Source organism: Rattus norvegicus, chromosome 19 (assembly GCF_036323735.1).
Source record: "Rattus norvegicus strain BN/NHsdMcwi chromosome 19, GRCr8, whole genome shotgun sequence".
In the NCBI taxonomy this organism is placed as follows: Eukaryota; Metazoa; Chordata; class Mammalia; order Rodentia; family Muridae; genus Rattus; species Rattus norvegicus.
In genome coordinates, this window is record NC_086037.1 from 50,360,167 (window position 1) to 50,375,571 (window position 15,405).

The following is a 15,405-nucleotide window of genomic DNA, read 5'->3' on the forward strand; positions in this document are numbered from 1 at the left end:
GGGTTCAAGCTTCATGGGAAGAAGGTGCTCTGCTGAGGAACTGGTGTCTGGAGTCAGGCTCTGTCAAGTACTGGTATCTGGGGTCAGGCTCTGTCAAATACTGGTATCTGGGGTCAGGCTCTGTCAAGTACTGGTATCTGGGGTCAGGCTCTGTCAAGTACTGGTATCTGGGGTCAGGCTCTGTCAAATACTGGTGTCTGGAGTCAGGCTCTGTCAAGTACTGGTATCTGGGGTCAGGCTCTGTCAAGTACTGGTATCTGGGGTCAGGCTCTGTCAAATACTGGTATCTGGGGTCAGGCTCTGTCAAATACTGGTATCTGGAGTCAGGCTCTGTCAAATACTGGTGTCTGGGGTCAGGCTCTGTCAAATACTGGTATCTGGGGTCAGGCTCTGTCAAATACTGGTATCTGGGGTCAGGCTCTGTCAAGTACTGGTATCTGGGGTCAGGCTCTGTCAAATACTGGTATCTGGGGTCAGGCTCTGTCAAGTACTGGTATCTGGGGTCAGGCTCTGTCAAGTACTGGTGTCTGGAGTCAGGCTCTGTCAAATACTGGTGTCTGGAGTCAGGCTCTGTCAAGTACTGGTATCTGGGGTCAGGCTCTGTCAAATACTGGTATCTGGGGTCAGGCTCTGTCAAATACTGGTATCTGGGGTCAGGCTCTGTCAAGTACTGGTGTCTGGAGTCAGGCTCTGTCAAATACTGGTATCTGGGGTCAGGCTCTGTCAAATACTGGTATCTGGGGTCAGGCTCTGTCAAGTACTGGTATCTGGGGTCAGGCTCTGTCAAGTACTGGTATCTGGGGTCAGGCTCTGTCAAATACTGGTATCTGGGGTCAGGCTCTGTCAAATACTGGTGTCTGGGGTCAGGCTCTGTCAAATACTGGTGTCTGGGGTCGGGCTCAAACACTTGTTTGTGGAGTCAGGCTGGCATTTCGTTCTCCTGCAGGTGACTTGGGATACAGTCCTCAAGTCCTCAGAACTCAGAGTCTACTGTCTACTTCCCAGGTAGAGGAGCTGGGGAAAGCCCCTGTAGGGGAGTAGTCCTCAAACTCTCCTTTAGGACAGCAAGGGAACAAGGGTCTTTTCTTTCCACCCCTGAGATTAGTATAGACAGTTTGATGAGGCTGTCACTGAGTAGACCTGGCATTGTGACCTGTTTGAAAGTGGATCTGAAAGTTTGATGCCCCTTCAGGACTTTTGTCTTCTCTAGAGTAACAGGGAAAAGAAATTAGGCTATATCCTAGCTGTGTCACTAGGAGCTCAGGAACAGCAGTCCATGAAGGGTACATGAGGAACTTTTCTAAGATCATTTTTTATCCTCCATTACTGGATATTCTGGCTGAAAAGGTAAGCAGGGGCAGCTTGTGAACTGGGAAGGTGCCCCAGCAAGCTGATGAACACTGTACTCCCAACCCTTAGGAAGATTGCTGAGACAAGCTCTGGGCACTTGGCCATACCTATTTACCATCTATCCTCAGAACAGGTCTTCATGTCTCCAGTGGGGTCTCCTCCTACCCTGAAGGTCAGCTGTCTTCAGCTGGTTGTTTGTGCACAATGTGCACTGGGCAATGGAACAATGGCCATGGTGCTTATAGGAGAAATTCATGATCCTGGACAAGTCCAATGGGAGAGATAGTCAAGAAACTCAACCCAAAATACAGTGACAAGGGTGAAAGACAGTAAGAGGGTGTCCAGCAGAGACATTTAGGTAAAGCCACATGCTACATTTAATAAGGTTCTCTGGCAGAAGAGACAATCCTAACCTCAAAGCCTCAGGAGGACTACCATCTCATTCTGAGTTCACAGCATTCTAAAGGAAGTCAGTGACAGGTCTGCTGATTCATCACCATCCAACAGACAGCACAGAAATACAGAAGGAATTGTCTCAAGAAATAGAATTCATGGGGTTGGGGATTTAGCTCAGTGGTAGAGCGCTTGCTTAGCAAGCGCAAGGCCCTGGATTCGGTCCCCAGCTCCGAAAAAAAGAAAAAAAAAAGAAATAGAATTTATATAATGGGGAGATCCAGGATAATCATCACGGTGGTTGTTTGTCACCAGACAAAAGAATTTCCTTTATAGTAAAGGACTCCAAAAACAACAAGAGAAAACTATATATTAACAACAAATAAAAATTTGAAAAATGAAATATAGAAAATTTAGATAGATACTCGTATCTTCTAATTTATGAGGCTTGGTCATCTCCACAAACTTACCTAATTGTTTATGGACTTTCACTTTGTTTATTATTTTTCAGGACAGGGTTTCTCTTAGTAGCCCTGGCAGTCCTGGAACTCACTCTGTAGACCAGGCTGGCCTCAAACTCAAAGATCTGCCTGCTTCTGCCTCCCTAGTGCTGGAATTAAAGGCATACACCACCAACACCAGGCTAAAGATTTTTGTTTTATGTATCTGGATGCTTTGCCTTACTGAGAAACAGTCTCACATTAAAAAAATAAATAAGGGGGCTGAAGCGATGGCTCAGCAGCTAAGAGCTTCTTAACTGCTCGTCCATCTGGCTGCCCTTCCAGAGGACTTGGGTTCAGTTCACAGCACTCACATGGCAGATCACAACTGTCTGTAACTCCAGTTCCAGGGGATCTGACACCCTCACACAGGCATATTTGCAAGTGAAACACCAGCATAAAAACTAAAAGAAAACCTCTTATAAAAGGAACAAAGAAAAATATAAAAGAAAACCTCTTATAAAAGGAACAAAAAGACCAGAAAGATAATATAAAAAAGTGACTATATTCAGAAAAAGTGACTGTATAAAATGGAACATGAGGGAACAGAATAGAAATGTTTCACTAGGGGTTGGGGATTTAGCTCAGTGGTAGAGCGCTTGCCTAGGGGAAAAAAAAAAAGAAATGTTTCACTAGCCATGTCAAATTTTTAAAAATCACTGACATAAGTCATGCATGGTGGCATATGCCTATCACCCCAGCAAGTGGGAGTGGGGTCATGATTTAGAGACCAGCCTGGGCTACATTATAAAATGCTGGGTTTTTTTAAAGCAGCTAAAGCCAGAGTGTGCCTGTAACTCCAGAACACAGGAGGCAGAGGCAGGCAGATCTCTGTTAGGCTCCAGGACAGTCATGACTACATAGAACTTCTCTCAAAACAAACTTCAGCATGCTAAGTTCCTTGATACAAGAATTCTTCGAGGGCCTATTGGGCCAGTTAGGGCACCCCCTCAGCTGACAGTGGGCAAGGTGTTGGTTAGGAAAGACTTCCTAGGGGAGGGACCTTTCTTTGGTCAGGAAACATGAGTAGGAGTTGAGGAGTGTCTGGACAGGATAAGTCCCTCGGATTCATAACTGACACACTTTGCCACTCAATCTAGGTGGCACTGCTAAATGTTCTCTGCTTCAAACCTGGCTCCTGACCAAAGGCCCAGCCCAATAAACAGACAGTTGGCTTTCTTTCAACTGAAACTGAAAAACCAGCTGTCCTCCAAGGTTCAGCTAGTGAATCGTCAGCAAACATCTATAGCCATCACCATATCGTACAATCCTGGGAATGTGCATGGGCTCAGACAACCTGCCAGAGACCCCAATATGACTCATCTCACCCATAAGCATGAGTCAAGAGGATGAAATAAACATGTTTACACCCTTTCTCACTCCAATCCCCTTTGCCTTCCAGTGTATCCTAAACATCGCTTGAGTTTCTTGTCATCATTCTCTATGTATACATATATCTATATGTTATTAGATAGATAGATAGATAGATAGATAGATAGATAGATAGATAGATGAGAAGATGGGTAGATGGATAGACAGACAGACAGACAGACAGATATTCCTGTGTGTGCAGGAGTGAATGTGCCCATGGAGGCTCCAGGTTGAACTCCTCCTTGAACACTCTGCACCTTATTCATTGTGGCAGAGGTTCTCAACTGATCGGAGAGCTCACCCACACACTAGCTGGGCTAGCCAGCTTGCTATGCAGATCCCATGTCTCTGCCTTCCAGGCACTAAAATTACAGGTGGGCTGTCATTAGAACAGGGCATTGGGGTTGGGGATTTAGCTCAGTGGTAGAGCGCTTGCCTAGGAAGCGCAAGGCCCTGGGTTCGGTCCCCAGCTCCGAAAAAAAAGAACCAAAAAAAAAAAAAAAAAAAAAAAAAAAAAGAACAGGGCATTAATGAGGCATCTAAACTCTGGTCCGCTTCCTATTCGTGTGGTCTTTGTGACTTCCACCATGGCATACTGCAGCCAGGGCCAGAAGGTGCAGAAGGTGATGGTGCAGCCCAGCAGCCTTATCATCAGATACTTGCAAAATAGATCTCGAATTCAGGTGTGGCTGTATGAACAAGTGAATATGTGGATAGAGGGTTGTATTATTGGCTTTGATGAATACATGAACCTTGTATTAGATGATACAGAAGAAATTCATTCTAAAACAAAGTCAGGAAAACAACTGGGTCAGATCATGCTAAAAGGAGATAATATCGCTCTGCTCCAAAGTGTTTCCAACTAGCAGTGGTCAAGCATGGGAGAAGTCGAAAAGGGGGTTCAGGTGTCTTTTAAAGGTGTCATCTGCTGGGGACATCTTGTTTTACTTGCACATTATCATTAGGTAACGATAAATGTGATATTGTTTTTGTTAAAAAAAAAAAACCTCTGATCCTCACACTTGTTCTGCAAATGCTCTAACCATTGAGACACCTCCCCAAGCTCTCTACCTATATTGATTTTTGCGAATAAGCAATCTTTGATTTAACACAATTTTATTTATATTTATTTATCTGGAGACAGGGTCTTCTTGTAGCCCTGGATGTCCTGGAACTCGCTATGTAGACCAGGTTGGCCCTGAACTTGCAGAGATTCTTCTGCCTCTGCTTCCTAAGTGCTAGAATTAAAGGTGTGCACCACCACAACTGGCTCTATTTATTTATTTATTTGAGACAGGGCCTTACTATATAGCTCTGGTTAGCCTTGAACTCGCAGAGATCTGCTGCCCCTCAGCCTCCCAAGAGCGGTGATAAAAGGTGTATGTCACCACACCCAGCCTCAATTTAATTTTGATTCATTAATATTGGAATATTAATAAGGAAAGCATAATTAATAAAGAAAGCAGGACTATGTTTCTAACAAGTCCTGCTTTCCTTAGTGCTCCGGTTCTTGTGATTAAAGGCTAACCCCTGGGGGCAGTACTGAGAGGTGGTAGAACCTTTAGCAGAACCAAGTTGGCCTTTAGGTCATTAAGGAACTACCTTCTGGGACCCTGTAAGCTCTTGCCAGAGTTCTTTTTTTTTTTTTTTTTTTTTTTTTTTTTTGGTTCTTTTTTTTCCGGAGCTGGGGACCGAACCCAGGGCCTTGCGCTTCCTAGGTAAGCGCTCTACCACTGAGCTAAATCCCCAGCCCGCCAGAGTTCTTATAAAAGGAGCAAGAGCCCGACTCCATCCAGCTCTCTACTGCCTATTGAAGAGGTGAAGTTGTGGCCCAGTTCACACTCCCGCCATCTGCCACTGGACTCTTGCCGGGTCTGTGATTTGCCACGTGAATTCTTCAGCCTTTAAAACTGTAAGCTAGGGGCTGGGGATTTAGCTCAGTGGTAGAGCGCTTGCCTAGCAAACACAAGGCCCTGGGTTCGGTCCCCAGCTCCGAAAAAAAGAAAAAGAAAAAACTGTAAGCTAAATAAAACTTTTGGGGTGTTGTTGTTGTTGTTGTTGTTGTTGTTGTTGTTGTTGATGGTGGTTTTTGTTTTTAAGACTTATGTATACAGTGTTCTCCCTGCCGGCCAGAAGAGGGCACCAGATCCCATTATAAATAATCATGAGCCACCATGTGGTTGCTGACCTCTGGAAGAGCAGGACCTCTTAACCTCTGAGCCATCTGGGCAGCCCAGACTTCTGTTTTTTATTTATTTTTTTCTTTTCTTTTTTTCGGAGCTGGGGACCGAACCCAGGGCCCTTGCACTTGCGCTCTTGCCACTGAGCTAAATCCCCAACCCGACTTCTGCTTTTTAATAGAATTTTTATTTATTTTTTGAGAGTTTCATACATCTATACAATGTGTCTTGGTCATATCCACCATTATTCCCCCTTGGCACTCCACTGGATCCTTCCTAAGAAGTCCCCCTCAAACAATTTTTTAAAAATAACTCAGAATCCAATTAGTGCTGCCAGCCTGCATGTGACACCCTGAAGAGAAATAACCCGTAGCCATCAACTACCAGATCTCAGGTAGCCACTCCTGATCCTCCTGCCTCCACCTCCCAAGTACTGAGATTATAGCTGCACCATTATTCCCAGCTAAACTTATTTTCCCATAAATATCCTGCTTCAATATTTTAGTATAGTGCAGAAGCACTTTGACTACTACCATTTCTCCGAGGTTGTTGTTTTTGATACAGGGTAGTACACTGTACTTTAGGCTGGCCTAGAACTCATTATGTAGCCCAGGCTGACCTCAAACTTGCAGCATCCTCCATCCTCAGCCTCCCAAGTGCTGGCATTCTAGATGTGTGCCACCATACTCAGCTTTTGGTTTTGTTTTCTAAATGTTTTATTAGGGGCTGAACAGAAGTGGGTGGTCCCAGATGACCACTCTACATTTTGTAATCTATAAAAGGACACCGCTGGGGCTGGAGAGAGGGCTCAGTGGTTAAGAGCACTGACTGCTCTTCCAGAGGTCCTGAGTTCAATTCCCAGCAACCACTTGGTGGCTCACAACCATCTGAAATGGGATCCGATGCCCTCTTCTGGCACACAGATAAATAAATAAATAAATAAATAAATAAATAAATAAATAAATCTAAAAAAAAAAAAAAAAAAGGACACCATTGGAGTACATTTCCTCTGTGAATGAACATGAACACTCTGAGATTGATTTTTTTTTTTTTTAAGGCAGGGTCTCATTATTGGAGCCCTGGCTAGCCTGAAACTCACTATGTAGACCAGGCTAGTCTTTTTTTTTTTTTAAAGATTTATTTATTTATTATATATAAGTACACTGTAGCTGTCTTCAGACACACCAGAAGAGGGCACCAGATCCCATTTCAGATGGTTGTGAGCCACCATGTGGTTGCTGGGAATTGAACTCAGGACCTCTGGAAGAGCAGTCAGTGCTCTTAACCGCTGAGCCATCTCTCCAGCCCACCAGGCTAGTCTTAAACTCACAAAGACACACTTACCTCTGCCTCTTGAGTGCTGGGGTTAGAAACATGTGCTACCACAACCAGTCCTTGATTTTGTTTTTGAGACAGTCTCACTAAACTATCCCTGGACTCAGCCCCCAGCTTCAGCCCCTCAGGTGCTGGCATTTCAGAAACATGCCTAGGTGATTCTACAGGTCAGGAACCACCCTGATGTTCTCAGAGATATTTGGTGAGCTCTGGGTGCAGGATTTGTGACCTGGGGCCACAGAGTTGTTTTGTCTCTTTTTACTAGAGGCTCATAAAACAATACAGTGTCTAAATGACAGGTCACCTCTGTGATGCAGGGTGCAGTAAAATACTCTTATCTCCCAAAGTTGCCCTGATTTGTCCATTAGGAGAATGCAGAGGCTGTTCGCTCTCACTGAATTTAAAGAGAAGTTCTAGAATGACCAAAGACTTGCTATCCCTCTATTCAAAAGAGAAACCTGGGACCAGCAAGATGGTTCAGCAGGTAAAAGCACTTGCTGTATTAGCCAGACCTTCTGAGTTTGATCACAAAACCTGGGCAGTTGGGTTGCAAGTTCAAGGTCAACTTAGTGAAACCCTGTTTCAAAAATAAAAAGGCCTTGGTGTGGTGGTGCATGCCTTTAATCCCAGCACTGAGGAGGCAGAGGGAGGTGATCTCTGGGAATTCTGGTCTACAGAGCAAGTGACAGGACAGCCAGAGCTGTTACACAGAGAAACCCTGTCTCAAAACAAAAACAAAAACAAGGGGCTGGAGAGATGGCTGAGGTTAAGGGCATTGACTGCTCTTCCAGAGGTCCTGGGTTCAATTCCCAGCAACCACATGGTTGCTCAAAATAATATGGTCTGATGCCCTCTTCTGGTATACGGGTGTACATGCAGATAGAGCACTCATGTATATAAAATAAGTAAACATTTTTTTTTTCTTTTTCTTTTTTTCGGAGCTGGGGACCGAACCCACGGCCTTGCGCTTGCTAGGCAAGCACTCTACCACTGAGCTAAATCCCCAACCCCATAAGTAAACATTTTTAAAAAATAAAATAAATAAAAATGAAAAGCAGAACACAGGTGAGGAATATAGCTTATGTGCTTTAGTGGTAGAGCCCTTGTCCAGCATGCAGGAAACATTAGGTTCAGCTCCAGCAACAGCACAGAAAAAAACAAAAACAAAAACACTGTTAGGGAAACAAGGCCATCAGCTTCAATAAGCTAAAAGCTTGATTCAAATCATCTTAAACCATAAAAACATTGTCGAATATACCTCAAAGAGTACAGAGGCAGGCTGGTTTCAATTGAGGGTTGACAGACGCCTCTTGAGTTTATAAACACTTAGTGGGGCAGACACAGATGGCTGCATTCCTGATTCCTGTTGCTAGTTTTGTTTGGAGCAGTGCCTAAATATACCTAGGTCCTCAGAGGCCCTGAGGCATTGTTGTGTCAACAGGGGTACATTTACGATGCTTGAGACTATAATGAAGCCTCTGACAAAGCTTGGGCTCCCTGGCAAGTGGGGTTCCTCAAGATGAAGGGAACCTCTCCAAGGAAGAAGGTCCTAGCATCTAGGACCACTTCTGCTCAGTTATTCACAATGAAAGCCTAGTGGTCCCAACTTCCACGCCATATACCTTCAGCATCCTGGTTTCAGGATCAAATGGGATTCAGCCCATTTTTTTTTAAATCCTCCTTGAAACCAAGTAACAGCTGCAGAAGTTATTACACTGGTTATCTTAAGCATACTGAGGCCCACTCCCTAGAACTAGCAAAGACTCAAAGCTCCTAAGACCCCTCCCTTAACCCTTGAGGGTGGAGCTTCTTATTGCTTCAATAAAGAGAATGGAGGAGAGAGCTGCATCCCTACAGCTTAAGAGTTACAATGAGGGCTGGAGAGATGGCTCAGTGGTTAAGAGCACCGACTGCTCTTCCTGAGGTCCTGAGTTCAAATCCCAGCAACCACATGGTGGCTCACAACCATCTGTAATGAGATCTGATGCCCTCTTCTGGTGTGTCTGAAGGCAGCTACAGTGTACTCATACAATAAAATAAAAATCTTAAAAAATAAAATTTAAAAAAAAAAGTTACAATGACTTCATGAAATTCATAGGCAAATGGAACTAGAAAACTTCATCTTGAGTGAGGTAACCCAGTCACAAAAGAACACACAGGGTATGCACTCACTGATAAGTGGATATTAGCCTCAAAGCTCGGATTACCCAAGATACTATCCACAGACCACATGAGCTCAAGAAGAAGGACGACTAAAGTGCAGATGCTTCAGTTCTTCTTAGAAAGGGGAACAAAAATATTCATAGGAGGAGATGTAGAGACAAATTTTGGAACAGAGATTGAAGGAATGGCCATTCAGAGCCTGCCCCAACTGGGGATCCACCCCATATACATACAGCCACCAAACCCAGACACTATTGCTGATGCCAAGAAGTGCATGCTGACAGGAGCCTGATATAGCTGTCTGCTGAGAGGCTCTGCCAGAACATGACAAATACAGATGTGATTGCTGGCAGTCAACCATTGAATTGAGAACAGGGTCCCCATTGGAGGAGTTAGAGAAGGATTGAAGGAGCTGAAGGGGTTTGCAACCCCATAGGAACAACAATACCAACCAACCAGAGCTCCCAGGGACTAAACCACCATCCAAAGAGTACACATGGACTGACTCATGGCTCCAGCTGCATATGTAGCGGAGGATGGCCTTGTTGGGCACCAAAGGGAGGAGAAGTCCTTGGTCCTGCCAAGGCTGGACCCCCCAGTGTGGGGGAATGTCAGGGAGGAGGGAAGGGGTGAGTGGTTGGGTGGGGGAAAGGAAATAACATTTGAAATGTAAATTAAAAATAGCCAATAAAAAAAGTTACTCTCCTGGAGAGGTAGCATATCAAATGTATCTGTTTCAGTATGTCTAAATGTGCAGGTCTCCGATAATACTCAAACCAACAGCAGAGTCCCAGGACTGGGCTCAGCTTCTTCGTGTGTGTGTGTGTGTGTGTGTGTGTGTGTGTGTGTGTGTGTGTGTGTGTCTGCTGTGCACATGTATGTCAAAGCCAAAAATTAACATCAGATGTCTTTCCTTAGGAGCTGAGCTGTCTTGTTTGAGAGTCTTTCACTGGAATGCTGGTCTCATCAGTTAGGGTAGGCTAGCTGACTTTAGGGCTGCTAGAGAACTTTAGGGATTATAAACATAAGCCAGTGTGCCTGGCTTTTTACGTGAAGGTTGAGGATCAGACTCCGTTCCTTGTGGGAGTAGAGCAAACATTAACTGAGCTATCTCTCAGCCCCCACCAGTTGCCCTAGTTTTAACAGACTTTGATGTGTCTGAGCTTTGTCCTCTTTCCACTTTGTAACTCCAAACCCTAGCAACTTCCTCATGTAAGACCAGGTGCCAATAAAGCAAGGAGAGGCTGCTGCTGCAGCGATCACAGGCAAAGGAATATCTTCATCCAGTATCCCCTGTGTGCCTACTGTGTGCTGTGCCTGATACAGAGATGGCCACAGATCCTTAGGACTTAGGAAAGCCTGCAAGTGAAGAAAACTAATTTCATGAAAGAGCTGGGACTGGAATGTAAGGAATGTGAGTCTCTTGGAGCTCCTTGGTCTACATGAGTCCTTAGAGATGCTGAGCAGGGCATAACTCAGCCCTGACAGTCCAGAAAGGTCCTGCTTGTTTCTCGATTAAAGGAACCATCCACTTCAGTGTGCCTACAGATAGGTTCTGTACACCATCAGTGGAACACCCAGTGTATATGGTCCTTATAGTCCATCCAAGACCACCTGACCGCAGGCCAGCCCCACAATCAAACTTGCAGGATTGAACCAAGGACAGAGAGAAGCCCACAGAAGCTAGACCCAACACCTTAGTGGATGCTATCTACTGGTTGCCTGTGCTCAGTGAATGGTCTAGGGATTCCTGTGTAAAGACCCTGCCTCTTCCAACCCGTCAATGCTTTTGAAGTAACTGTAAGAAATCAGTGAAGGGGTTGGGGATTTAGCTCAGTGATAGAGTGCTTGCCTAGCAAGCACAAGGCCCTGGGTTCAGTCCCCAGCTCCGAAAAAAAGAAAAAAAAAAAAAAAAGAAATCAGCGAAATAAAATGAAGGGATAAAGGCTCCGTTTTGCCTCAAAATGGCTGGAGCAGGTTGTATGTTCTGAGAGACTGGTATCCCTAAGTCCCAAGTGGCTCAGTATCTGGTGCAGGAGAATACCCCATCTGAGAACCAGTTTTTGTAGCTGTGGCATAGGAAGGTGAGGAGCTGGTGAAGCCAGGTCCATGAACTGCTTCTTGTGTAAACTGTTTTTTGCTTTTGTTTTTTTTTTTAAACTTTGGAATGGAAGATAAGTCAGAATGTCTGTTTCTGTAACCTCTGTGTTCCAGGGCGCGATAGGGGATGTCTGCTTTCTGGAACTCCATGAGTGGCAAATTTCTCAAAGCCTTGAGCCTATCTTATAGATCTTTTTTGGGGGGTGATGGGGGGAGACTTTTACTTTCTCTTTCTACAACCTTCCGCATCCCTGTATCTCTAACTCACCCTGTTTTCTGTGTATAGCCTCCATCTGCAGCCTGGAGACTAGGACTCAACTCTCCAAACTCCTCTAATGTCATACCACAACAACATATGCAATATTATGCTATTAATAGCCCTTTAAAGAATAGAATTCAAGGGCATTTGCTTTGACATCCTTGCCAAACTCCCCTAGAACCCAGTAGAGCAAACCTGCCCTCAGAGATGGACAGGGCTATAAATGTTAGAAATCAGAACACATCCTCTCCGCCAGAGTGAATGTTAGCACACAAAATGCCTTCCTCTCATTACACCATAGCCTAGCACATGTCTGGGGCAATCTAGAAAAGGATTAAGTCGAGAAGGGTGGACCATTACCAGGAAGGTCCCAAATAGAGTTAAAACTCCATCATAGCCCCCGGTCCCCCAACTCACCACTGTCTTGTTTGCAGTCTCATCCCACAGATATATAGTCTAGAATGCCTAGTCCATCCTTTGGGAGTGGGTGGATTTGGTCAGCTTTTCCCATCAGTTCTGGAAGGCCTAGGACAGGGGAATAACTATAAACAAGAAGGAACAAAGCCATGGTGACTTTCTCTGAGCCTGGCAGCCAAGGTGATGATAGTCTCAGTTTATAGAAAAGTTTACATGACTCAGCACAAAAGCAGGTGTTAAGGGAACTGGACCAGATTCCTTCTGCTGCCTGGGCCTGCTGGAATTCACTCCCTTGCCTTAGGTCCTAAGTGTTAAAGAAAGAACAGTATATTTAGTTAGTCAGCTTTCTCTAGAGTAAAAGAATTTATAGAATGAATCTCTCTCCGTGTGTGTGTGTGTGTGTGTGTGTGTGTGTGTGTATGTGTGTGTGTGTTTGTGTGTGTGTGTGTGTGTGTGTGAGATTTATTAGAATGGCTTACATGGAAAATCTAAGAATCCAGGAGTTTCTCAGTCCATGAGACTGATATTTTTGCTGGTCTTCAGTAGACACTGGAATCCTGAAGAAGTAGGCTCTAGTGCCAGTGAAGGAATGAATTTGCTAGCAAAAGGAGAGCAAGCAGGCAAAGAGCAAAAGCTCCCTTCTTTCATGTCCTTATATAGGCTTCCAGCAACAGGTATGGCCTAGATTAGATCTGGATTAAAGGTGTGTCTTCCTACCTCAAAGATTTGGATTAGAAGTATATATTCTCACTTCAAATTAATCAGAAATCCCTCACAGGAGTGCCAGCCATGGGGGGGGGGGCTTTAGTTAATTGCAGATGTAGTCAAGTTGACAACCAAGAATAGTCATCACAAGCCACAACACTAGGGTAAGCTCTAAAGAAACTATAACCACGGGTTGGAGAGATGGCTCAGTGGTTAAGAGCACCGACTACTCTTCTTGAGGTCCTGAGTTCAAATCCCAGCAACCACATGGTGGCTCATAACCATATGTAATGAGATCTGATGCCCTCTTCTGGTGTGTCTGAAGGCAGCTACAGTGTACTCATATACAATAAAATAAAAATTTTTTTTTGGTTCTTTTTTTTCGGAGCTGGGGACCGAACCCAGGGCCTTGCGCTTCCTAGGTAAGCGCTCTATGACTGAGCTAAATCCCCAGCCCCAAAATAAAATCTTAAAAAAAAAAAAGAAACTATAACCACAAGCTGGTCTATACACAGCCATTTTGGTGGCCATCTCTGCATCCAAGGATAAGCCCTCAACAGTTTCACCGTGTTGACCAGCAGGGATAGCCTTTGTCTCTCAGAAACTCCAGTGTCTGCTAGCCAAGTGACATTTTTGGAAATAACTCAGTGCTGGTTTTAGAATCTTACCTGATCCTTACTAAAAACGATTCCTTGGGCCTCTGCTTCCTGTTTAGCAGCCTACCCCCTTCCTCACATTAACACGTATGCTCTGGCCTAAAGCCTGAGGGCTTCCGTGTCTGGGATCTACCGTTAAAGGATTTCTTTCTCCACCATGTCCTCCTCACAATCACCTGACTATATCAGAGACTTTATACCCTGACCTGTAGGGGACCATGGTTTTGTCAAGGGTTGTGTACTTCGTTGAGTTTCACTGTTAGGATCATGGCCACATGACCCTTTTTAAGCCAGTTTAAGCTTAAATCAAGTGTATAGACAAGATAAAAAAGTGAGGATACAAGAGTGATCATTGAAAAAACAGCAGGATCAGTTGTGTCTTCATCAAAATGAAGGATCTCCAATGGTTTGTTTTCTGTTTTGTCCCAGAGCTACTGGAGGAAAGGAGGTGACGGTGACCCTGAGCCATACAAGCCTTCACACCAGCTCAATCACATCCTGTGCTCCGGTCCCATCAAGATATCATCAGGTGACAAACACCCAGTTGGAGCAGTGCCAGCAGCGTCTGTTCCTGATTCAGCCTTAGGCTTCATTTGGTACCAGTTACTAGGGTTGTCTTGGGGGACTCTGGGGTCCATGTCTCCTCAGTTTCCCACTGACTATTAAAGCTTAAATCCTTTTGGATGAAAACAGAGGCAGATCCTTAAAGGCAGTCTATCAAGAGGAAGGTAGGTGGTACTGAGACAGGAGTCCTTCTTCTCAAGGCTTCAGCAAATCTTTTGGGATGTTCAAGAGGGATGAAATCATTCCCTTTTCTGGGGCTTTTGAGAGAAAAGCCTAAGGGAAGATATGGTATTTTAAAGTATGAAGATTTGGGGTTCCTACCTCATCCAAGAACCTATCTTAGAATTTCCACGGCTGTGATAAAAAAACATGGCAGAAAGCCACTTTGGGAGGGAAGGATTTATTTCCTCTTACAGTTTACAGTCCATCATTTGGAAAAGTCAAGGAAGGAACCCGGAGGCAGGAACTGATTCCTTGTGTTGGGGGAGAAAAAAAAGCATGTCTATTATTTTATCCCACAGAACCCAACTCCTCCAAAGGCTATAAGTAGCTAGTGTTCAGAAAACAAAAACAAAACAAAACAACAAAACAAAACAAAACAAAACAAAAAACCCTGAGTGTGTATGTATGTGCACAGAGAAAATCTGGGCACATCTTCTCCATCCTACCTCCACAATCAGTAGAGGATTACAGCACCACCATGCAGATTGCACACACTGACAAAATGAACACCTCTCAGCTGCCCATTCTTGTAGAAGTTTGTTTAGCTTAATGAGCCTCTTCTTGCTTGGATATTAGCCTCAGGGGCAGGACATAAGCCATAAAAGCCAACTTTCTTATTTCATGGTGGAACCAACTATAGGGTGTAATTCTAGATCCCTGTGATTAGCCTCCTGAACTCTTCTGTTTCTTCTTATTTCTATTTACTCATGTGTGCATTGTCTGTGTAATTGTTTCTGTCCATATGTGTAGGTGTGGGTATGTGTGTCTATGCATGCAGAGGTCAGAAGAAAACATTGGATCCTTGAAGTTGTAGTTGTAGATGTTTGCAGGATACCCAGCTTGTTATGTGTTATGTAGGTGTTGAAATCTAAACTCTGGTTCTCACGATTGCATGCAAAGCACTTCTAGCCACTGAGCCACCTCTAGACCCCTCTTCTGCTTCTTTCATTCCTTTTCCAGGAAGATTCTCTCCCTAAATAAATCACTTGCATGAGACAGACAGAACCAGGAGGAGTCCTAAAAAGCAAACCAAACAGGAATTGACCACTTACCAGACTATCTGGTGAGAGGAATCCTTAACAGGATGTGGTATCTGAGAGCCCTCAGACTATAGCAGAGGTGATAAAATATTCACTCCGGGGAATGGGGACAGGAATCAGGAGGAAGAAGATTCACCAATGCATGTAATT

The 15,405-nt window shown here is 44.4% G+C and overlaps 2 protein-coding genes across 3 annotated transcripts in view; one reads left to right on the forward strand and one right to left on the reverse strand.

Annotated features, from left to right (window-relative positions):
* Window positions 1-15,405, reverse strand: part of Agrp (agouti related neuropeptide) — a 38,860-nt gene that overhangs the window by 2,268 nt on the left and 21,187 nt on the right. Inside the window, exon 1 of one of the 2 annotated variants that reach the window (XM_063277803.1) lies at window positions 12,069-13,145. The exons of the other annotated variant lie outside the window; for it this stretch is intronic. The gene's annotated coding sequence lies outside the window, so the exon portion shown is untranslated. Of the gene's footprint in view, window positions 1-12,068; window positions 13,146-15,405 lie in introns of those variants that run through there. 2 annotated transcript variants of the gene reach the window in all.
* Window positions 918-5,477, forward strand: LOC120098617 (small nuclear ribonucleoprotein E-like). The gene has a single exon (XM_063278653.1). The coding sequence runs from the start codon at window positions 4,145-4,147 to the stop codon at window positions 4,478-4,480; it is 336 nt and encodes a 111-aa protein (XP_063134723.1). The 5' UTR covers window positions 918-4,144; the 3' UTR covers window positions 4,481-5,477.